Here is a 25500-nt window from a genome sequence, read left to right on the forward strand (position 1 = left end):
AGAGGATCTTTAAGGCTAGCTGCTGCAGAAGCATTTGCATCTTTACAACATTGACACACAAGTCCTTCACAATTGGTTCACAAGTTTAGTGGAGGCAATATAATTAACAAGAACAACTTTTTTTGCATTATGAGAAACAACTTACCTTCTGAAAGTAGCCCCTTTTGAGTGACTTGTCCCGCACCTGTCTGAAGTAGACATAACCATAGAAATGGCCCTGGTCTCTCTGGAAGAGTAAATTAATACAAAATTGAACAATACAGGCTGGACAAATGTCTCAGGTAACAGAGTAGATCATCTCAATTAGTATGCCCAAGCCAGTCTGTCAAAAATAGTCAAAGTAATGGGTTTGTATTGTTTTGTTTGAAACCAAGACAAAATGAACACCACATCCTGGGCAGACATGTTTTCTTTGGCCTTCCAGCTACAAATCTATGTAACTAACCTTGAGGCAGACTGGGGCATCCCGATCACAACGGTCCAGAAAGCATCCTAGCGACAACTGCCTGCTTGATGCTTGCCGGAAACGGAAGCAGAACTGTGTGTCACCCAGGCAACCTGCCAGTATGTAGGGAAAATAAGAAGGACATGTCATGATGGTTGCCTGCCCCCTCCCAATTCATCATATGTTGGATTAAAGCAACAAACACACATATGCTGACACAAAAAGATGATTTGTCCTTGTAGCAGAAAATGGTAGATGACATCAAAGTATTTCTGTTTATATCATCACAACACAGTGGGTTTTAAAAGAATACATTAATTTATGCATTCTTATTCAGTAACCCTTTGTAATTTGTTTGCCATATACTGTATGGGGCACATACCTAACTAAACAACAAGTTTGTTAATTACATTAGAACAGTTGACCACTGTTTTATTTTCATGCTTCATGAAAGAACTTCAGACTGCTACTATGGTATTTTTGAAGATATATAATTCTTGGCTTTGGTGGGTATGCATGTATGCAAGTTCATGGCCAGAGAACCATTAGGATCCTGGAATCCTGGGGCAAGTTCACAGACTATGTGAAAGGCATTCCGAAGAGAACACACATATGCACACACACGTAACTTGAGGGTGTTTCTTCAGAGCCACTCATACATTCTTCACCTCTGCCAAAAAGTCAAGCTTTTAGCTGTGGCCTTTCTGTGATGTGTGTATGCATGATTCTTTGTATGCGCCGTTTGTAAGTTGTTTTGCAACCATTAAAGCCATGTGCTCAATGCTCCCACCACAGCTTACTGCCATTTGTGATAGGCTACGAAGTGCATGCCTACTGGGGTGGGTAGTAACGTGTTACAAGTAATGCAAAAAAGGAGGAACGGCAACTTTTCCTATTCCTTTTTCAAATCTGTACTTCTACTCTTACTCAAGTACAATTCAATTGCCTTGTTTACGAGTACAAGTTTATTATCGGAGGAGAAAGTACCTCGAGCGAATCCTTTCCTCAGTGCACAACGGTGTGGGAGAAAAGAAACAGGGCTTCAGAATGCATTGTTATGTTGCCCGGCAATTATAAAAGTAATGACTGGCCTATGTAGACTCAGACCATGTTGTAGCCTACTACACGGAAGTAGATGTTCTATATATCTAACAGCTCAGTTAAGGCAATGACGTCCTGCCAGCTGCGAGACTGCTAGAGTAGCAACGAGACGAGAGGTACTGTATGACATGACACAGAAACTTTCACCTATATTAATTTCTGGCCAGCATAGTTCAACAATCGCATTGGACAAGGAAGGTAGACCTACAACTTCATTCACAAGCAAAGCAAATGCACTGGAAATTGAGCACACAAGTTAGAAAAAAACTAGCATTCGTTTATGTAGCCTCAATGTTGTCAGTGCAGGACATTACAGAGACGGTCGGCTGAGAAAAAAAGATAGCCTAACCTACTCTGTCCGAGTGGACATGCCTAGGCTATATGTAGCCTAAATATTGGTCTACCCATAATATAGGCATTGTTTAAGCAGGCTTGTGCATGAGACTTCATATCAGCAAAGTCTTTCTAATAGTTAAGGAGTTAACGCTTTTCTTTGGTAGAAGTTGGTCTCAGAAGAAAACTTCTATTTAGAAGCCCCCCCCCACCACCACCACCACCACACACACAGAAAAACAACAAAGCAAACAAATCAAAATAAACTAAATCAATAAATAGAATTTAAAAAGAAAAACATAGATTTGGGACTAGACCTCTAAGAACATAGAGAAAATATGTCATGCCAGAACTCTGATAACTCAATAGGTTCAATAGGAAAAGAGTCAGTACTTGGATCCAGAGGCCCGGGTTCAATCCCGGGCGTGACACTTATGCCATTTATTGTACAAGAAAACTTGGGACAGAGTAGATTCCTAGCCTGACGTAGTCATACTCAATTCTAGTCAGAATATGAGTCTGATACTGCTCCATTGGGACGTAATTATGGGGCGTGTTTCAACCGATACAGGGGGGGAATGCCTCCGCACTCAATTGGATAGACCTAACCAATCAGAGCAACGAAATAGCTTACCGTGAGGTGTAGGAAGATAACACACGAACCATCCTTCTTCTCCACAAATGCCTTAACATTGTTTTCTGGTCTTTTGTAAAAGTTAGTGCCGTCAATAACTCCTAGCCTACAACACTCATTAGTGAAATCTAAGAGATACGTAGCCTAGTAGGGTAGGCTATTAGGAGAAAACTGATAGCCTATATCCCCTCCGTTTTTAAAAATAATTCTGTTGAACACTGATATGCTACAAACATGTTAAACAGCTGGGAAAGGCTGTCACAAATGCCTCAAACAGGTCGTCAATCAGAGATTTCAAACGAACGAGGGAACCTGTCGCAATGCAACAGAGCTGTTTTCCCTTGATGAAAGTGAAACCAGATAGATAGATACTTTATTGATCCCCAAGGGGAAATTCAAGAAACCACGGAGTTTTCCCACATCTCAACTTTGGCCAAAGTTCTTAGAAATAATCGTTTTCAGTGATAAAACCTCATTAAATAATATGCATTTTCCATATGGGGTCTTAAAAGCCATGTATCCTTCTAGCCACAGCGTTTTTGTTTCAAACATAAACCTAATCTAAGCGTGCTCAGATGACGTGATAGACCAGGCGCTGTTGCTCACCTGTCCATCATCGTAAAGCCCGATTTGATTGGTCCGCCCGATCTAGGGCGAGCATACTTGCTCCACAATGGAACAATGCCAGACTGAACTTCCCGACCTCAAATATTGTGGGCGGGACTAAGTTCGGAATGGCACCCAGGCTAGTAGATTACACTATAATCAATGGAACTGGCTACACCAGACGTGATAGCTGTGTGTCTACATTCAAAAAAATTAGACAAGTCCTTTAAAACTATGTTCATGTTCCGCAAACAGAAAGCTTCTATGTGTGCTTGGGGATTAGTGGCACAATCAACAGGGTGTGATTTATAGATGACTTTATTGTCCTCTAATCATTTGTATAAGAGTGAAAAGAGTGTCTCTATTAAAAGCCCTTACACAACCATTAACTGCTAATCCTCCTCAGCACTCTGGTCTTCCTGCACACACACCTCACATCAAGCTCCTTTCTCGGCTGCAGCCTTTTGGCTGTGGGAACCAGGTCACTAGAAGCTCAGGTTGGATTCTACTGACAAAAGGTTTAAGGAGTTAGTAATGCTCTGGAGGTGACCACTGACAGGTAACAGAGATTACCTTCTATCTGCTGCAATACGTATCAGTGGATGCTATGTGCTGAAGAACTCCAAGCTTGGGTGTCCCGATTCATATTGTGTGAAGTAGGGTCTTTTAAAGGGGAAACTGACAAAACCTTGAGACAGAAACCACATGCTCATTTAAATTAAGTTGGTTCTCAAACACTCAGGTTTCTGCAGCTTTACTTAATCAAGAGTCAATAATGGTGTTAACATTTTGATTTCATTAACATGTCAGGGACTCACCATCACCTCTTCAGGTTCAAAGAGGAGCTACAAGAGAGGCCCAACGGACACTACCTTACCTTTAGTAAATGCCTCTGCCACGCAGTACATATGTGTTTTTGAAATAATGTAAAGCCATTTCATTTTTTTAATGAACATTTTGAAAAATGTAACATTTTATGCAAGAAATCACATTCCAGGTCTTTCCCGGACATTTGAGTGAAAGTCAATAGCTACACATTGCATAATGATACCTAGAATTCCGCATCAAAGTGAATTCATGAGGCAAAAACTAAATTATGCAGCTGTGAATATATAATTACCTGAATTGGAGTCTGGGAAGGACAGGTAGCAAATACTGGTTTTCTGCAGGGAGGAATTATACATAATTTCAATATGTTCAAGCATGCGTTCACAAATCACATTTCTAAATATTGTCAAGCTTACCTCTTTCTCAGTTAGTTTTGAGTGATGTGGATAAATTACCTGTAAGAAATAAGCAAAGACATTAATATATGATATAATAAACCCTTAATTTTACCAAAGACCCTTAATTGTTTCTTAAAAAAACTCAGAATCTCTATTCTTTAATCCAAAAAGATCCGAACTACACAGCGCAGCTTCTAAATGCTCCATTCGCGCAGGCGGTAAAACTTGAGGCATTTGTAGCCTATAACTTGTGAGGTAGCCTATAATGTTCGATCAACTTCTGAAGATGACAAGGACAGAAACTTTCCTGTTCTCATGTACAGCAAGCGTCTGAATGAGGAACAAAAACGTCAACTTTTTTTTATCCAAACTTTAATGCGCAGCCTACACATTTGGCCTTCGAAAAACATATTTCTAGGCTGTTTCACAGTAAGGTTTTAAGGAATGTGTTCGTGGCGAAATTAGAAAATACATATTTTAGTAGTTTTTCGACTCCCTCTGCATTCAAATCGCTATATCTCGAAATGGATTTCCATGACACTGGACTCATTTAGTCGTGGCACTCCCCATATTGTTTTTATTGTTGATACTCATTAGTATTTATTGGTATTATAATTCTTTCTAACTGGTCACAAAGGCTAGCACAATCTTCCTAAGGGTTTCAAAACTTTCCATTTACTTGTTTTAAATAATGAATTCAGGAGTAAGTTATATGTCTAATGTGTCTGTAATGTTTGTATATGTCGGTCATGTTAGGTAAACAGCTACTAAGAAACGTGCATCGAACACAGCCTTAGCCTAAGACAGTGTTTCTCAAACTTTTTTTCTGGGGACCCACTTTTTAAAAATGACAGACTATCGCGACCCAACTTTTTCTTTCATTTCCCACTTTGATCAAGGGGGCATTCTCGAGCCCCACCTGTCCCTCATCGCTCTAAGAAAGTGGTAGGTCAAGCTTAAAATTGTCAAATGTATTGAAATAATGACAAGTTCTAAATATATCCTCTTCAACAGAGTTAAACTCAGCTGGTGCTGCAGATATAATAATAAATACATAACACACATATTTCTGTTTTCCAGCAACATATTAGGAAGCATAGGCCATTTTACAGCATTGTACAATATATTCAATGAAATACCAACATGCTGCATTAAATGGATCCATAATCCAGTCATACTGAGCACTGCTGGTTGGGAAATATTTTCGAAATAAACTTTGCAGGGATGTGATGTAGGCCTACTGTTTAATACATGGGATCACAAGAGTGGCTCCCAATCAGACGTTTTAGCGATTTCGCTCAGAAATCTCAAAGTCTTAATACTGTCGCGATCAAGGCGCCTGTCCCATACTCAAGTGTTTTTGGTGAATGCAGTAATCTTATTTGCTAGGTGAGGTACAGTAGGTGCTTGTCTTTGCCTTGTAACTGGACATTTAACTCAAATGTATCGCTAAGATATATCAAATATATCGCTAAGATAGGCCAGCTTCGTCAAGAAATGTTCATTAGTGAACGTGCTTGCAGATTCAAACATGCGCTCTTCCTCCAAGAAGCCTTTTGGTCAGCTACCATCTCTTCGCAAAGTGCGGAGAATAGACGCGCTTTTAAGGGCCGGGTTTTGATGAAATTCACCACTCACACAACAACGTTCAAAATCTCATGTAGGTCGGGACTAACTAAGCTGCCTTGACACGAGCGCTTCCCTGTGAATAACACAGTGCATCCATTGCGCATCGGGTGCTACCTGGGCCCAGGCTACAGATAAAAAAATAAATTAAAAAAATCCTGTTTTTCACGTCAGTTCGCGCCTCACCTGGCATGTCTCCGCGACCCAGTAGTGGGTCACGACCCACAGTTTGAGAAACGCTGGCCTAAGTGAAGTTGTCTCAATCAGCTCACCAGTAACAGGCAGTTTGGGGCTCAAAGTGGTCATAACCACTTGTGGCTACACACAGACATGAAATAATCCTGAGGGAAATGTATGAGTTTTTTTTCTGATATTAGTGTAGTGACTGAAAGCAAGGGTCCCCCTGCCGCTTGTCTTTCTCAAACCCGCTTATCTATTGCCTTGGGTTCTCAAACCAGAGCCCGTCTACGGAGAGCCTTGGCACTTCCTATTAAGCCTCATTGTATCGACATTGGTTGCAGTTCCATTAGAATTCCACTGGGGGTGATCACGGGCGAGTGCAGGTTGAACCGGGGTCTATGGAGCTAGACGGCTAAATGTATCTCTTTCACATGCTTGTCGTAGAAGAATCATAGATTTTATTGTAGTTTATGCAGGTTCAATATAGATTTTAGATCTAAAGTTGAATGAATGAGTACTTATGTCCTTTTCATTTCTTACAGGTTGGGTCGTTGTTGCCCATATCACGCTAGCATTGTGCTAATGAATGACGTCATTGACATATTTGAAAGGCTTTTTAGAAGACTTACGTGACTTCAAAAAATATAACAATCAACAGTGTGCATTTTCTTTGCCTCTCCTAGCGAATGCAACATTCAAATTACTACTCAAAAAATTATATCCAGAGAAAAGTGGATATTGAGGGGTAAAGCTCCATAGACCTCCATGCATTCTGCACTCGCCTGCGAGCGCCCTCAAGTGGAATCTGAGGAGGAACTGCAACCAGTCCAGAAACCGGAAGTAACGAGACAGTGCTAATTCTCTTCCTATTAGACATTCTCTGCTCAAACCCAATTGACCTGTCGCTAAGCCCCGCCCCCCATTGTTACCGTGTGAAAACTCGGACAAACAAACCAGACTTGATTAGAAATACATTGTGGACAATGGCAGCTGACAGCAGAGATGGTTGATAAATTAAGCGCATTCTGACCACGCCTTTTTAGGAGGCAGGAACTGTGTACAATTCCATTCCATTGTAGAAGCCTGTGCTGCTTTATCTTTGTGTATTAAGGATCTTTGCTGGCTGACAGTATATGAAAGCAGGCTTTGAGGACGTTTTGGTCGATAAAAGGATTTACTTTCCTCCAGAAGCTATCAAAAGGGACTTAATTATGCTATGGAGGGGTGTATTCAAAACTTTATAATACAGGTGACAAGCAGTTGTGGCCAGTAGTCGTGCAAATCACCGTGCAAAAAACACTGACGTTAATGCTAGCTAGCTAGCTAGTGGAAGATTGATACTAAGATATGTTAGGTTACGTTAATATTTGATGTAATATAGTAGTTGGTTAATGAGCATTTTCATCTTGGGATTTAACAGGGAACCTGTGCCCACGTTGTTGGCTTAGTAGCCTAGCATCTACATTACGTCGAGCTGTTGCAAACGCTAGAGACGTCCTGTAGGCTATACTGTTGATGAAAATATACCCCGTTTTCTAGCCTCTCGGGGTACCAGCTATCAGTATTACACGTCCCCCATGCAAAACGTTTGACCATGGTTATCAGTCAGGGTTTTTTGAGTTAATAAACTCCATAAATAACCATTCATTTGTCATTTTATTCCTCCTCCCTGTTGTTTCCTATAGAGTTGTCCGAGCTGATGTCCGAGTCCCTTTGAGGCTGGTCTGTCATTGGCTCATCAGCGTTCTAAGGGATATTAGCCTACTGCTTAATCGTTGATTTTACAGAAGGCCAAAATGAGTAAACAAATCAAAAAATAGTGACATTGAGGTAAACTTGTGTTAGGGTAAGGAAAGGGGAATCTGGGGAGGGGATGGGTGAGCTTCCTCTAGTGTTTTGTTGGGTGTTAGGTTTAAATACCACCTAATGCTACCATCATCCAGAATCGCTTAAAGGAGAAATCCAGTGTTGTGTGCCTTCTGGTTTCTCCACCTACTGGTTTCCTTGCACATGCACGCGCTGTGCTCATAGCTTCACGCAGCAGCAAGAGTTGTTTACATTCACAAACAAGTTTTAGGCGGTTTGAAGCCACTTTTATATACAGTATGCCATGAGCGCTACATTACAGCCATTTAGACATAAGACATGTAAAAAATATATGTTTTGTAAATAGCATTAAACTGGATTAGATCCTGCTATAGCAAAATTATTCCAACTATGGCTCTCACCTGCATGACTCTACTCACTGAGCGAACTTATCCCTGGCCTCTACGTGATACAATTATATATTGTGCCATCAATTAATAACGTGGGCAACACCCAGGCAACATGTTGTCCTGAGGTAGGCTATCTGAAACAAGTGGTTGCCCTTGATCGAAAACAACTGGTTACCTTTGAGCTGCTACTGTTATCAGTGCACAGTTTAAGTAGGCTACTATTCTATGTGGTTGATCAACTATTAAAAGATGTATTGGATGCTGATGCAGCGTCAGCGTCAAGGGCAGGCCTCAGGGGTCCAGGCCCGCCCAAACAGGCCAGTGTGCCCCCCCAACTGAGCTCTCTCCCTGACATAAAAAAACCCATCTAAATATTATTACGGCTATTATTGAAATTAAATCTATATTGAACACTGATGTTGAACACTTAGCCTACTCAAAATGAAACATGTCACGGACTAACTACGTTACTGCTGATTGTGTGCACAAACTGCGCGATGAAGAGGGATTCTGCACACTCGAACACCGTTGCAGCAAGTGCCACCGATACATTTACCACCACTCCTGCAACGCCAAATGAGCATAAATCTTTTTAGGGTTTTTAGACACTGCTGCATAAGAACTTTAGTAAAAGGTCTCAAGATAGATCTGGGAAGATAATGGAAAATACAAGGTTTTTCACGTTTCTGGCCGCAGGATGACCCAAGCTGAATGCATGAGCTGTTGATCTAAATTGCAGAAACCGTAAATAAAGGGCCAAACTGACCCGTCGCATTTCCTATATTTTCCAACATTGTCCAGTGCTAATGATAAACTTGAGCAACGGAGACACAGTGCTTTGGATTACGTAGGCTACTTAAATAGGAGAGATGGAATCGCCCTTTAGTGAGCGCAACACAGCACATAGTGAGCAATTTAGAGAGCGCATAACCCGCTTTATCCAGAGGGAGATTTTTGAATGCAGTGACAAAAAGCCAATCATGGACCTGGCTGGGAAATGCGACAGTTGTGGCGTCGGCATTCGCAGCCTGTCGTTGCAAAATACTAGCCTACATCTCCAAACTCAAAAACAGTAGACTAACAGTCAATAAAAGTGCACTGTCAGAGCAGCATAAAATACTAAAAGCCATGCCGAGTGTCCGGTTCGCTCTTACGGCTCCTACACACAGTTGCGTGCGTTGCAGTGCTGGAGACGCAACCCATTCACTTTACATGGGCTCACGTCATCCGTTGCCGAACTGAATTGTGGGTCCGTTGCGTCGCGTTTCTCCCGTCGCTCGCGTTGAGTTCAGCTGTTGCTGCACCGACAGACGGCACCGGCCAATCAAGCCAACCGACTGACGGCACCAACCAATCAAATTACGGTTATACTTCAAGTAATTTGCATAGCTACAGTCGGGAACACCCACTGGCATGCGTTGACGGAACGCAACTGTGTGTAGGAGCCGTTAAACCTTCCATCACATTTGGTGCATTCTACAGTGATGGTCAAAAGTTTTGCCACCCAAGCTTAAGTTGACTAAAAAGAGGAATATAAAATCATCTTTTGGAAATTGATTTGAATGCCTTAAGTAAAAAAATAGGAAATATCCAACCTTTAAGAACCAATTTTCTTTGTGAATGAATAATGTATCATAAATAAATAAATGTTCTTCCTTTAAATACAGGGCTCATAAGTATTGGCACCCCTATGTTAAATTCCCCATAGAGGCAGGCAGATTTTTCTTTTTAAAGGCCAGTTATTTCATGGATCCAGGATATGCATCCTGATAAAGTTCCATTGGCCTTTGGAGTTAAAATAGCCCCACATCATCACATACCCTTCACCATACCAGTCAGCCTATTAGCTGGTTTGATGCCCATTGAGCATAGATATGAAATGCGACTTCAAATCCGTCTCAAACAACGTGTTTGTGAATGTCTGACAACTCCTGCAGCTGTGGTGAGCAATGTGAGCACGCGCAAGGAAACCAGTGAAAAACCAGAAGGAACAGAACACCGGCCAGCACCGATTTTATTCACGTTTTTTTCTGACCGACAGTATTCGTGAACATGATCAACTGAGCCCCGTGTTAAAATCGGCCGGATTTCTCATTTAATGATGAGCTTGATGACAAAAAGCATAATTTTTATTTTATAGAAAATAACAAAAACATAACACGCCTCCAGATGTGTTAAGAGTAAATTTTATAAGATTAGTTATGCTAATTTGTATAAATTTAGGCTACCATGGCTTCATTTGTCCACATTTTCGTGCACGTCTCCACAGTTGGCGATAGGCTATTACACATATGGATCTTAAGTAGGCTACTAGGCCTACACCGATGATCATTTCAGGCTACAATATTAGACAGGATAATGGCAGGGTGGAAGGGATTATGGCGAATATACATCATCAAATCGTTTAATTTGAAGAGTTATTTAACTAAAGCTAGTTGCTACCCTAGCTGGCTAAATATATGTCAAGCCAGCCATGGCTATACATTAACGTTACACGAGTAGACTGCAGGCCAGGGAAAGGAAGTAGGCTATAGTAACTATTTTTGACTAGCTGTTGCAGCTACACTAGAATTTCCATTGCAATAGGTTATGAGGTGATGTCAGATGATAGCTTCTCCCACAAAACTGTCGAAACTAGTCAATTTGTCTGTACAGTAACATTACGGTTGCGAACTTCATGTAACATTTGAGCTCAAAGGAAGCTAACTTGACGTGCTAAGTGGGAAGACGCCAGCTGATATTCCACGCAGTTGATACATTTAACCATTCCGTGTTTACACATAAGTTACACTAAATAACATGTAATTGTTTACTGCGTCTTACCTCAACAGCTTGACCAAGTTCTAGATCGAAACCTACGACACAAATACAATGTAGCCAAGCAGAGAATCGGTCCCACGGCAGATATAGCTGATCAGATTCTTCTTCTCCGGGCCCATCGCCCGGCATTTCCTCTGCTGGAGAGACACGGACATCCTGTTCCAATATATCCTCGGACTCCTCGATGTGCTCCTCTATATCCTCGGCAGTTTGCAAGGCCATAACAAATGGCTACGATTTCGTTATCCTCTTGTCTCTAACTTTACAACGAGTAACCACCAAATTCACAATTCACCCTGAATACAAAAACAGGGGACGTCGGTCAATGACGTCAGTCACGTTGTACGTGTGACGCGTAATCTCGACTCTTAACTAAACGTGCTCTCATTTTACTAGATTGTGTGCTGAATTGAGTAAATTGTGCGCTCGTTTTACCAACAAGTGCGAAATATGGTCTGCTACACTGATTGTGAGACGATCCTTAGCCAATAGGCTAGAATTATAGATCATTATCAAATTATAAACCATATCAAAATGGGAGGCTGTGTTTTAAACCCCACAGATCAGACCCTCCAAATGTTTGTGTGTGTGTGAAGGCCCCCTGCAACTCCTGCCAGACAAAGGTCGTCATGGGTTCCCTCATGCCACTGGAGGTCCATCTGGTAGGAGTGAACATAGATATTAGAAAGCGAGATACCGCATTGCAGGGGCGCCGGAGGCACTGAGGACGTGGGGGATATGTCCCCCGCAGTGCTGAAGAGACAGCCGTCGTCCCCCTCACTTTTGATAAGAAAAAAAGCCTTATAGGTACGCTAAATAAATAATAACATATAGGATTTGCGCTAACTGTAAAACTCCCCATTAACAGCATCACATCACTAACCACAGCCATCTACAGCAGTGATTCTTAAACTAGGGGTCGCCAAAAACTTACGTGGGGTCGCCAATTATTTTCTGTATTCAGTCTGAAATTATTATTAGGTGAAACAAAGGAAAATAATATTGCCCTTTTCTGCCTTTTTCTTATTTACACGCAGTTAAGAGAAGAGAGAGAATTTTTATGGGCTACTGGTCCGCTGATAGAAACAATGTAACTATCTGCTCCCACTATGCAAACTCAACTTGTTCCCGCTATTTTAAGTAAAACAAAACAAAAGACATAGGTAGCCTACTAGCCAAAATGGACAGGTGGCTGCTTAAAAAATTGAACAAAAGCTCGGAAGTGCCATCTACCAGTGAGTCTACTCCTCCGTGATCCTCAGATGGGACAAGTCTACAGGCCGGTGAGAATAAAAAAGAACAAACGGCGCGTCGGCTTTATCAGAAAGAATTTCTGAAATATGCATTCACTTGCCAAGTTAAAGATAACCTCGACCACCCACAATGTGTGATTTGCGGCGATGTTCTGGCGAATGAGAGCTTAAAACCTGTCAAAATGAAACGACATCTCAAAATACAGATGTCGGCTCAGCACCGTGGAGGAAAATCTCTGTGTCGCCGTATGCAGCATTCCTCCTAGAATTAACTTGCTATGTTCACGGAAGCATGCCCACCCTTCCCATTGAAATTGTTACCAGAAAAGGGAAATAAAAAAATATTGTTATTGTTATCGCCATAAATATAATTAATGTAACGTTGTAGGCCTAATGCTGCATGTGTGTGTGCGTGCTTGTGTGTGCTCTGATATGATCTGATATGGCGGCAGCTTGTTTAATCGTGATTGTTTGGTTTTCTCGGTTCTTGTTCATATGGAGTAAATAAAACAAATGACTTTGCTTTCTAGTTTTTGCTTGATTTAGTTGTTAACGTTTGAGGGGGATATTTGAGTAAGGATTTAGAATGGGTTTGGGGAAAGTGGGGTCGCCAGACCTCGCCATACTTTTTTGTGGGGTCGCCAGACAAAAAGTTTAAGAACCACTGATCTACAGTACTGTAAGACTGCACAATCTCATATTCACTCTGTTGGATATCTGAAGACAGTTTGTCTACTAACAATCATAAAATAATCCAAGCTACTTGCTTAGCATAAATCATTCATCATCATCTTTATTTGAGGCAGGCTGGTATTCGAGGCAGGCTTTTTAAAATATGTCTAACCTGCATTTAGACATGCGTTTCGTTTGGAGCGGCATACCGGTAGGCTATCAAAAGCATTTTCGGTTTGGTTTGGGATTTAATTTACTTTTGGACTGTTTGATTATATTGCTAAATATTGGGACTGATGGGCACTGAAATCTGGGAGATATTTGATGGTTCACTGTTAAGTTTCATGCAGTTGAAAAAGTGTCGGGATTTCCACTGCTGTTTATTGCGAGACAAGGCAGCCCTTCATTGAATAGGGGTTGTGCTGTAATGGAAACCTTTTTGCGTAGCCAAGTAGCCTAAATTAAGTTATTGTTTAATTATGCATGATTTAGTACTTTTTTTATAAAATTCGTAGGCTGGAATGCCTTGAGTCGCAACAATTGTGTTTAAATGTAGTAGGCTTCAGCCTCTGGCAATTAGCTCGAAAGGGGCGGCAAGAGCTTGAGAACGTGTGTTGAAGACCCATGGTAGGAAAACGACTTTTCTTTGCCAACGGTAGGCTATTAATCCAGCCAACATAATACAATACAACATATAATAAAATATTAAGAAGAGGTGTTATTTCATTGACTTAAATCAAAACAATGTTTTCTAGTGGACTGATGCCAATAGTTGGTATGGTAGGCAACTGTTACCCCGTCTTGTATATGGGAACCTGCCTTTATTTGTCCTGCTATAAATAGAATCAATCCCGGGCATAATTTGAGGATTTATGGTAGCCTAGTGCTCAACTCCTCCTGCTCAACATGACGTTAGCTGTTATGTTTATGATAACAAACTCAACTAGGCTATACTTATCAACTCGTTTTCACTAGCCTAACTATAAAATACAAGTCTATCAACGTTTTTGTTCTAAGACATTTATTTCAAACATAATTTCAAGACACGAATTGGATACTTCAGTTACCTTGGTGCATAAATCCCAGAGAGTAGGCTACCACACCCCAGAGTGATGGGCCTAGCGTTCTTATGCGTTCAGTGTGGGGTATAAACAAGCTGAGAATTTAGCGGTGTCACGTCTGCCTGTCACAGACGTGGGGAGCTCTTTGAAGCTTGGGATAATGTAATACAGTTACTACAGTAACAGTATTTTATTTTACTTCTTATGTAATTTTTTTTCAATTTTATAAATGCTTTGTTTAAATGCTGTTGGAACAAATAGTTGATTATAAAGGCAACTTTCTGTTGCAATTTTCTGTGTGTTCTGGACTGGTAACTTGTTAAGCCAACACTTGTTCTAACAAGTTCTAACGTTGCATAAATATTAACTGCAAACACACAGTGGAGAGTTGATTTGGTTTATACCAGACAATTTAAGTAAGCCTAACTAGGCTATTTGATCATGTAGTCTATGTTTGGATCATAGGCATGATGATTCATTCATGGCTTCATGAAATATCAACATCCCACCTTCACTGTCTATGGGCAACACTTGCCAGCAGTCAGAGTCACATGCTCCTCCATTGGCCTCCAGTGACTGTTGCCCCCACCAAGATGGCATCGCTATTTACGTAAGCTCTGGAGCCCAATGCAGTATCTAGCTTTCTAATATCTATGGGAGTGAAGATGGTGGGAGTGAGGTCTGCGCACCCACACCCTCACCTTAATCCTCACCTATGCGCAAGCTTCTTGGAGTTGGCTTTGCTGTGAAGTCTTTGCTGCTGCAGCACATTCCGGAATCCCCCATCGGCATGAATGAAAGACTGATGACATGGCGCCAGTTAATTCATAGTGCAGCCTCAGAGGTGCTCGGTCAGTCAAGGAAACGTCACCAGGACTGGTTTGACTGTAACTCAGCTGACATACAGTCACTCCTAAAGACCAAGCATGAGGCCCACAAAGCTCTCCTGTCCTGCCCTAGATCTCCCACCTTTAAAACCACCCTGACTGCTACAAGAACAGCAACCCAGCGAGCTCTCCGGACTATGGAGGACACCTGGTGGGTGCAAAAGGCGCAAAAAATCCAGAACCTGGCAGACTGCAATAACACTCAAAGCTTTTACGATGTCATAAAAGCATTGCACGGCCCCAGGAAGCGGGCGATTGCCCCAGTCCGATCAGCTGATGGGTCTATGCTCTTCAAGTACCGCCACGAGATTCTTGTCCGTTGGGCAAATAATTTTGAGTCTCCTCAACCACACCAACTCTGTTGACCCATATATTCTGGATAGTCTCCCAGACCTGCCACCAACCATGCACCTGGACACCCCACCACATTACTCAGAACTACGGCAAGCCATTGCAGGGCTGAAGAACAACAAAAGCGCTGGACCCGATGGAATCCCTGCAGAGGTTTTCAAACACGGAGGATACATCCTCACGCGCCGCCTGCACCTCATGACCCAAAACATCTGGGAACATGGAACCCTCCCACAGGACTGGAAGGATGCTAACATCGTGGTCATTTACACACAGAAAGGAGAGGAGGAGCAGTCTGCAGCAACAGCCCCCTGGCATCTGGTTTCCCTTGCTCCATCTGTGGACGAGTGTGCGGCTCAAGGATCGGACTCGACGCCCAAGAAAAGTGGCGGCAACGTCACTGAACCCCCCCCCACACACACCCCCTGAGCAGGCGTCATCATCAAACACGATGGACAGCTAAGAGTGTGTGAAGGGAGAAATATAGAATATAAACAGACAGAGAGATCAGGAGTGGGGCAGAGAGAGAGAGAGAGCGATGCAGAGACTCTGTCAGTGACAGTTGGGTGTTTACAATTGCAAATTGTCAGTTATAAGGCCACTCAGTTATGCTGCATTCCAGTTGTCTTGTAAAACTATTAATTCCGAATGATATCACATCTATCTATAAATTGCAGGAATGTCTGTCTGTGTGTCAGTGTGTGTGTGCCGCATATCTCTTGAACCGTTAGTTCGTTCAATTTCAAACTTGGCAGGTGTCTTGATATTGACACGAGTAAGTGCAGTGCCAAGTTTGACGTTGTTTGGATAAAAAAAGCAAAATATATTGTTAAAAATATCGGTAAAAGGAGCACACATTGGCTTTCTCCGCTCTACTGTTTCCACTTCCTCTCATACTCAGCACTGTAGGCTTGCATATCTGTCGAACCGTTTGTCCGATTGATTTCAAACTTGACAGGTGTCTTGCTACGGGCACGAGTAAGAGCAGTGCCAAGTTTGACGTTGTTTGGATAAGAAAAGTAAAAGATATTGTTAAATATATCAGTAAAGGAAGCATGTGTTGGCTTTCTCCGCTCTACCGTAGCCACTCCCCCTCTCACACAGCACAACATAGGACCAGAGGCAGAGAGGGTAAGCGGAGTTTTGGCAGCACTGAATCACAGATAAGACGCAAGATGTTTGGATGATTATCATGTCTGACCTCAACAACAAAGACTCCCTGTATGCAGTTTGCTTGCATACAATGATTCCGAGGATTTTGCAACAACACGCCAACAAACACGGGTATATTCAAAATATATATTCAAAAAAATAAGGCCCGCCCCACACTTTGAGAACCACTGATTTAGTGCAACCAGCACAAACACAACGATTAACCATTAGGACTTTATTATGACTGTCCAAAAAAACGACAAACTCTCTCTCACCACTGCACAGATTAGTATCTACACGCACAATGACAGCAGAGCTCAGATGACAATTTAACTAATGGCCTCCTTACACCAAACAACTTTGAAAAGATTTGGGAAAGATTCTTGAAAGATTGGAGTCTTTTCAGTAAAGCTTGAATGGGGGGCATTAGTTAAAAGACTACAATCTTTCATGAATCTTTCCCAAATCTTGTCAAAGTTGTTTGGTGTAAGGTGGCCATTAATCAAACCAGCTATTAGGCTAACTGAAATAAAACAATGCCAATTAGCTTGGAAGCCTGAGCTTCCAGCATTTCTTTGAAAAACCCACAGCAGATTCTGAAAACGATTGCAGTTTATAACGATTGCAGTTTATACTTAATAATAATATTACAAGCCACTACTCTGGATATCATTTGCCTCTCTCTTTCGGTTTTTGCCTTTTTATAATGTTCCTTTATTTGAGCAAAGAGTGCTGTGTGATAGATATTCTGACATCACTTGTTAAGGTGATGATACATGAGGCAACATTTTGAGCAATGTTGCTGGGCAACCACAAAACCAGTTCCATTTATTCTGATTGGATAATCATGACAATTTGCCCACAGATGATTAAAGTTCTCCAGAAAAGAAATGGATGCCCAATATCATTGGGAACGTCCCAGAACTACATTTATGGGAACATTTCTCAGCAACGTTGATAAAGAAGTTGCCCCATGTATCATCAGCTTTACAGCTTTGGATTTTGACAAAGTTTTCTTTTCTAAACGCTGGAGCCTTTTTTGTACTTTTCTCTGTCCCTCCTCACAAGAGATTTCTGTAAATCAGCTACCTGCTTTCTCAATTTATCTTTCTTTATTTTTCTTCCCCTTCACAGATTGTCTAAAACATATACACACAACAAGGTAAGTTCATAAGCAGTAGAAATAAATACATGTTAAGAATACTATTACAATATGAATATGTCTAAATAATTGTTGAAGAAATAGTGTACTAAGCTACCAGAAATCATATTTGTGTGCACTTCTATTCTCTCTGTCTCTCTCTCTCACACACACACTCTGTACACACTATGTTTGTGTGCAAGCCTACACTCACTCACACTCTCACTAGCACATAGACATACCTGATAACTGATTCCACATATATATTTTCCTAACCTTGTGGGCTCATGTGACATCACCATGTCTCTATCAGGACTTTGTGGAGGGATGGCAATAGTGATAACAGCCATTTCCCTTTGCTGCTCCTTCGCTTTTCTCCAGCCCTTTCTCCTCATCTTTTGACCCGTCTTGTCTAGATCTCCAATTCATTTCTTCTTCCCTGCTAAAACCACTACCTGTGCTGTGCCGCTCTGAGCGCACAAGACAGACTCCTGCTTACCTGAAAGACTTTGTGAAAAAGTAGTGAGATCTCTCAAGAATGCGCTCTGGGACTCACTGGAAGGATGGTACCCACCTTCTTAGTTCGTTTTTTAACTCTATTCAAGGAGTCATTTTTTTTTTTAAAGAAAAAAGAAAGAAAGAAAAGGAAAGAGAAATGTGAGAGTTTGCCAGAATGTGTATGTATGTGTTAAACTGTTCAACACTGAGATCAAACAGTCTAGGAGTGTTTAATGTTGATGTAGGTTTTTTTTCTGTGTTAACAGGATTAAGTACAACGTCACCCGTCGTAAAGCACAATTGAGAGTAGTTTGGGGGAAAACATGATGTTTAATAACTGGAGTAGTTTTTCTCTTAAGGGGGAAGGGATGTGGTATCCTGATATTTATGTTACACTTAGGTACAACCGGGACGATTGAAACGGGACGAATGAAACATTCCGGTTTTCTCCGAGTGCAACGATGATAGACAGACATCATTTGAATAAAACATAGAGCATATTAACCTCCCTTGCTCAGCCAAATGCCTTCCTGTTACGTCCTGTTATCACGGAGTTAGAGGCAATAAACAATTTTTGATTTTTTTTTATTATTAAAGAGTGTTTTTCATTTAAAGGTTTGACTTATTCAGTAGAGCATGTAGTGCTCTCCCCAATCCCAGACGTTCACATTGCATGTTTGTTTGTAATGGATGTAAAACAGCCTATAATGTTAAATGTCTATGGTGGGACGATTGAAACACCTGTTTCATTTGTCCCGCCCGGGCAGTAAACCCCATTTATTCTAAGTCAATGCACACATATCTGTGTTTATACTATATTTTATGCAGGTGAGACATGCAAAAAGCAGTTTTAGAAAGATGCAAATATATTTGGGGTGATCAGGTAGGGGGTTGAGTTTTGCCATGTTAACCTATGGAGACTGACGGCCTGTGGGTCACGAAGGGCACTTATGGCACTTAGGGCACACATATATGGTGGCTTTAACCACGTAAAAACAGAGTGATATAACATTTTGTACTATAGAAACATTATATAATTCGAAACATACATTATTCTAGCTCTATTAATGGCATAGTGCATGCTATTTTCATAACCGCGAGATACGCGCTTCACCATGACGGCAATGAGTTGTTAACTGACCTGAACCAAGACATATAGCCCAGCAGCAATCTATCTAAAATAACACATACTTGAAGTACCATTCATGATATGTTGTCAAATATTGAAGTTGTGGGAAGTTTACATAATTTAAGATGTATGTTTCATTCGTCCCCCATGCTGTTTCTTGAATTTCACTTGAATTTCCCCTGGGGATCAATAAAGTATCTATCTATCTATCTATCTATCTATCTATCTATCTGTTTCATTTATCCCAGCAGGAGGGATGAATGAAACAAAACACATGTTCAACTTCTCCTTAAATAACTCTTGAACAGTTTTGTTCAGAGCTGTAAATGCAACTTTATTTGACAGAGGACAGAATGATGTGGGTTGCTAGTGACAAAATATTAACTTTCAGTGTTTTATGATGTCTTTGTAAATTACATTTAATAAAAAAAAGTGTTTCATTCCTCCCGGTTCTCCCCTACCTGCAGTACCAGCCAGTTAACAAAATACTAGAGAGAGAAAGGGATAACCTGCTGTATGGATGCTCTGTTACGTGAGTGATTCAGTCATTAAAACAATGAAGTAACCACAAGTTGATACTGTAAAACCGTAAACAACAAACATTCACATCAACAAGAAAATATGATTGGTATTAAGTAATATAGGCAAAAGAGTCTTAAAGTGACAGGGAACTATTTATAAATGAATTAAACAACATCAAATGAACAGTATTTTTTAAGAAATTAATTTTCTACAGCAAAATTACTTTTTCATGTAAATGATACAAAATGTTATGTAAGGGATAACAGCCGCAGAGGTGTCCTGTTATACGGAATTAATGGACGAGGGCGAGGGGCAAAGAACTCCCCGACGCGCAGCGGAGCCGCCCGAGTCCATTAATTCAGTATAACTGGACACACCTCGAAGGCCGTTATCCCGCTTATCACGGTTGCCACTGTAAAGCCATGCCTGACAGCACGCAAAGGAAAAACGCGGTTCCGTTTAAAAAGAAGCCCACTAGTTCAGCTTGTTGTACAACTTGTTGGCCCTAACAGCGATAGCATGGACAGTTAGCTTGTTTACAGTTGATTCCATTGTTGCGAAGCCTGCCTCCAGGCTCAACCGTTGTCCTGCTATGGTTGTTATAGTGACCATTCATAAGCATTGATATGGAACGGCGATTAAACTTTTTTTTACCAGATCTACTTCATAGGTGTCCCGTTATTCAGAATTATCACCCGGAGAGAAGAAATACTCCTTTCTGATTGGCTGGCGGGTGGCCTTTAATTCTGAATAACAGGACACCGTTCCATATCAATGCTTATGAATGGTAACTATAACAACCATAGTAGGACAACGGTTGCAGCGCTCTAGAATCTTTTGGTTGCAGGCTTCCCAACAATGGAATCAACTGTAAACAAGCTAACTGTCCATGCTAAAGTTGTACAACAAGCTGAACTAGTGAGCTTCTTTTTAAACAGAACCGCGTGTTTCCAGTGTTTACAGTGGCAACCGGGTGATAAGCGGGATAACGGCCTTCGAGGTGTGTCCAGTTATACGGAATTAATGGACTTGAGCGGAGGCAACTCCCCTCCGCTGCGCGTCGGGGAGTTTTTGCCCCTCGCCCTCGTCCATTAATTCCGTGTAACAGGACACCTCGGCGGCCGTTATCCCTTACTTAAAAGCCACCCCGCCAGCCAATCAGATTTTTCTTCTCTCCGGGTGATAAATATATATATATATATATATATATACACATAATTTTCTGTTGTGTGGCCTGCATGGACTCTCTCCCATTTTAATTATTATTTTTTTATTATTATTATTATTATTATTCACGTTAGTTGACCTGCAGCTGCTTTAACGTTTCTCCAACCATGACCCAGCTACACATTACGGAAACAGAGATAACAAAAATATCTCTCTAATTAACGTAAGATATTTATCTGAAGTTAGTGATGCAGATGAAGTTTAGCCTAGGCTACCTGTCGTGAAGAAATATGGACAGTTCTGCATCACACTTGATATTCTTTGTTTGACGAAGACGTCGCCATCTCAGGGAGCTCCTCCGATGTCCACTTAATTGGTTTCTTGTTTTAATTTTGGAAATTTTCCTGCCTCTCGTAGGCTAAGCCTATTCGTTCATGACTACAACTGACAGCTGTTGACAGTTGGACTTCACTGGCAACCCAAATAGGAGAACACGCCAGCCCATTATTATACGCTATTCTAGAATTAAATTGTTCAAAACATAAACGAAAAATTCCAAGAGATTCCGCCCCGTAACTCATTTTTTTGACAGGTTTTACGGGTTATAGTAATATTGTCAAATAAGCCATTACTTCAATTCATCGTGTTTCCTTACTCTCTGACGACATATGGTGATAACAGGCGTAGGTTTGGTCTTAGCTTTGGTGGGGACACTCCTGTTGTCGCAATACCAACATTATTGTTTCAATACCAATACTAAGTGAAGAATCTCGATACTTTTGCGATTTTTTTAAATTTGATTTGGTTTGTGTGATTTGTGAGATCATTCACATCAGTGGCAATCATGGAATTTGATTGACCCTCCACACACACACACACACCACACACACGCATACACACATAGAAAGTGGTTATCATCAGTGTTGGGAAAGTTACTTCAAAATCCTAATGTATTATGTATTACTCATTACTGTCATTTCAAAGTAATTTGTTACATTATAATATTACTGTATCTGAATTGTAAGGCATTACACCACTATTGTATTAGCCTACTTTTAAGTTACTTTTACCAAAATATCTAGAAATATGGATTTGGAATTCTAAATGCAGTTTATTATGCTCAATGCAGCTCATTGCACTTCTAATGGAGGGCGATGTGGTATAACATAATGACTGAGCTAGGCTTAAGGCTAACAACAGTAGAATGCAATAGGCGCAGTGATGTCTCATGATGCAATACAAGGAACAATCATAGCCAGAATTTTGTTAAAAGCAGACCAAAGTTCGAAGTCTGGTCAATTGTGATAGAAATGCTGTAACTTTAGGCTTAACCTAAGATTAACCTAAGTATGTCATCATATGGCCAACTATAAGGATGTAATCTGCCTGTTCTCATGGATGGGTAGTATTTCTGAAACATGTAATATGTATTTCAAATACAAAATAGTATTTTGTCATTTGTATTTTATGGAGTTGAAGGAAATGGCTCTGTATTTAGTATCAAAATACTTTATTGGTGTGTATTTTTGCATTTTAAAAATACTGCAAAATACTATATGTGAAAAACACTAAAATGGTAGATCGATCCTACACACAGGTGTAATGAATAATTGATAATTAGGCAACAATGGTTTATGTTTACCGCAATCAGTTAATGTGAGAACAGCTGTGTTCAACGACACTCCCAGCTTTTCAGTGACGGCTATTGCTGAACCGGCAACCCAGGTTACAAGTCCGAAGCGCTAACCAGTAGGCCACGGCTGCCCTGAAGCACTGGTGTGAAGTCGTACGCAAGTAAAGATGAGCAAGTTTACCTGTGCAACTTCACATAAGGACACCGACAAAGGCAACAATGTCCTATTGGCTCCATGCCGATCTTTAACAGAAAAAATGTCAGATATCTCAATGAACCACAATGACATCAATAGATGGTAAGGTGTTGAGTGTGTTTGAATTCCCTTCCTTGTAGCATACTTATCTGCATTCCACAGTGGGGAGAAGTTCACCTTGTTTAATTAAATAACAATTCTATTTCCTTATTAGCTGCATACTTGAGGTTGGAGATATTAAGGCATGTCAGGTTTCTCACATACTGGAACTTCAAGACACATAGCCTTATGATTTTCTTATTCAGTTCTGCACTGGACTTGAATTACGAAATTCGGCAAAGAAACATAATTATGATTTTGGCCTATTGATTAATGTGGTTAAGTATAAGTATACTCTTTTGATCCCGAAAATGTAATCTCTGCATTTATCCCAATCCGTGAATTAGTGAAACATACTCAGCACACAGTGAACACACACTTATCCTGGCGCAGTGAGCTGCCAGCAACAACAGCAGCGCTTGGGGAGCAGTGAGGGGTTAGGTGCCTTGCTCAAGGGCACTTCAGCCGTGCCTACTGGTCGGCGTTCGAACCAACAACCCTCCGTTACAAGTCCGAAGCGCTAACCAGTAGGTCGTATGGGATAAGCATCAGCTAAATGTAAATGTAAATTCTTGAATTATTTTTAATTCTGATCACACTACATGAACTTGCATACGGTATACTATTTAGTATGACAGGGGCCAAATTGTATTGTTTTTTACTATATAGCAGGGCTATTCAATTACAAATTAATTTGGGCCACATTTTAAAACCATAGACTTGAGCCGGGCCACACATTTTCAGCGACCAGAAAGCAGGAGGTAATTATTCAAACCAACACAAAATCGTGTAATGTCTAGCAAGCAATGTTTATTATTTGATTGACCTTTCAACTTGGCAACAATGAATAATGTCACTTCAACAAAAAAATAGTTAACCAACCAATTGAGGTAGCCTAGTAGCAATACTTTTTTTTACACTTTTTAACAAACCGAAGAAAAAAATTACCCTGGTATATATCAAAGTGCATAAAAACAGAGATTACAAGAGGCCTAACATTTGCATTTGAACAGTAGCCTAATGCACTCATTGCAAATCAAACACATTGGCTTTAAGTTTGCAGCGGATGGTAAAATAACGTTGGGTTGAATCGACGGTTTTCATGTAATTTTAGGTTCTGGGGTTGAAAGAGACATTTTATTTTAGGCGCAAACTGCAAACACCAACTCAGAACCAGGCTCTGCTCTGAACTATGCGCAGCATTATGGGTCGTTGCCAGGCGACGCGCAGAGCTTTGGGGCTTTCCCAAACTAACTACTTGGCCCTCCCTTATTCATTTCCCCTCGCGTTTGCCCATAGCCAGAATACATGAATCCAGTGGAAGTGAGTAGGGCTAGATCGAAGTAACTAGCTTCGGAAAGGGCCCTCGCCTGTCCGTAGGATTTTCAGTGCGTAGCGAAGCCTCTGATCGTGAACGGTGTTTTGCTTTTCTGTCTGGACCATCGGCTGGGCCACTCGGAGGCTGCGTCTGGGCCGCATGCGGCCCGCAGGCCGCTAATTGAAGAGGCCTGCTATATAGTTTTAATAGGCTAAATGTTTGGGATAAAAAAGCTTTTTTGCAGTGCTTCCAGTGGCTGTCGGAAGGATCAGCAGCACAAATAAGTTCGCTAAAATATTGGTGGGGACAATTTTGTCATCTTAAAATTTTGATTAGGACTAGTCCTTAGCGTCCCACCCTAAATCTACGCCCATGGGTGATAATTTTTGGAATGGTTACAATTTATTTTTCCATTATTTCCTACATACTGGTCCTTTAATCTTATCTGTTTTACTTAGATTCTTCTACTTTATACATTCATGAAGCTAACCAGGCTTACATTTCACTGCTTGTTATATATAACTGTGTATGTGATGAATAAATCTCTCTGAATCTAAATCACACTGAAATTCTATTCACCATGGCTGACGTGCATTCCGCTCCACAGCTACGGTCATTTACTTGCAAAGGACCATTAATGACCCAATGTCATCAATTACAGACACTTCCAAGACTGAAAGTGAATATGCTGCAACTACTCTTTCCTGACCCATGGTGTGCAAGAGAAACTGAGTTTGTCTCCTGGCAAGATTGAGCCTTTCCATAAGCTGCTCTGAGCAAAATGTGGCTGATCTGCCAGGGTCTAAGGATGCATATACCTGTATTATTTGGTCTCCTTTAATAGACTTCACTTGGACTGGCAGGATATACAGCTGTCTGCTGTCTATAGACAGCAGACAGCGATCCCTTCTGGCCACAGAAGGCCCTGTATGACCACATGTTTTTGGAGATTCTGTAAGCATATGAGCCCCCGATTCCCTAGACAGTTCTTTGCCCAGGTTGGCTAACTCTCTTATCTTATCAATATGAAGTACAGTAGGATGTCTTTGACTGCAAGTTCTACAGGTCAGACGATTCTCACAGCTCCAACTCCTGTGACCTGCACATAAGCAGCCAAAACAAAGCCCTTTCTCCTTTAGGTAGTTCATCTTGTCTCTGTGTTTCTTCCATTTAAACTGCTGACAGTGTTCCAATTAGTGACATTGAGCGCATACACAAGCCAATATCACTTCAG

The 25500-nt window shown here is 41.1% G+C and overlaps 1 protein-coding gene across 2 annotated transcripts in view; it reads right to left on the reverse strand.

Moving 5' to 3' along the window:
* The window catches only part of dennd6a (DENN/MADD domain containing 6A), a 29913-nt gene extending 18401 nt beyond the window's left edge, over nt 1–11512 (reverse strand). For both annotated transcript variants that reach the window (XM_076269013.1, XM_076269014.1), the window contains exons 1-5: nt 11191–11512; nt 4364–4402; nt 4240–4282; nt 446–558; nt 146–226 (exon numbers count right to left, since the gene is read on the reverse strand). In XM_076269013.1, the coding sequence (XP_076125128.1) occupies nt 146–226; nt 446–558; nt 4240–4282; nt 4364–4402; nt 11191–11409 (495 nt within the window). In that variant the 5' untranslated portion in view covers nt 11410–11512. The remainder of the gene's footprint in view (nt 1–145; nt 227–445; nt 559–4239; nt 4283–4363; nt 4403–11190) is intronic.
* Nucleotides 11513–25500: the final 13988 nt, after the last annotated feature.

This window comes from Alosa pseudoharengus, unplaced genomic scaffold (genome assembly GCF_046254945.1).
Source record: "Alosa pseudoharengus isolate Yale_2024_CS ecotype anadromous, Long Island Sound unplaced genomic scaffold, YU_APseudo_1.1 YU_APseudo_1.1_scf_5, whole genome shotgun sequence".
NCBI lineage: Eukaryota > Metazoa > Chordata > Actinopteri > Clupeiformes > Clupeidae > Alosa > Alosa pseudoharengus.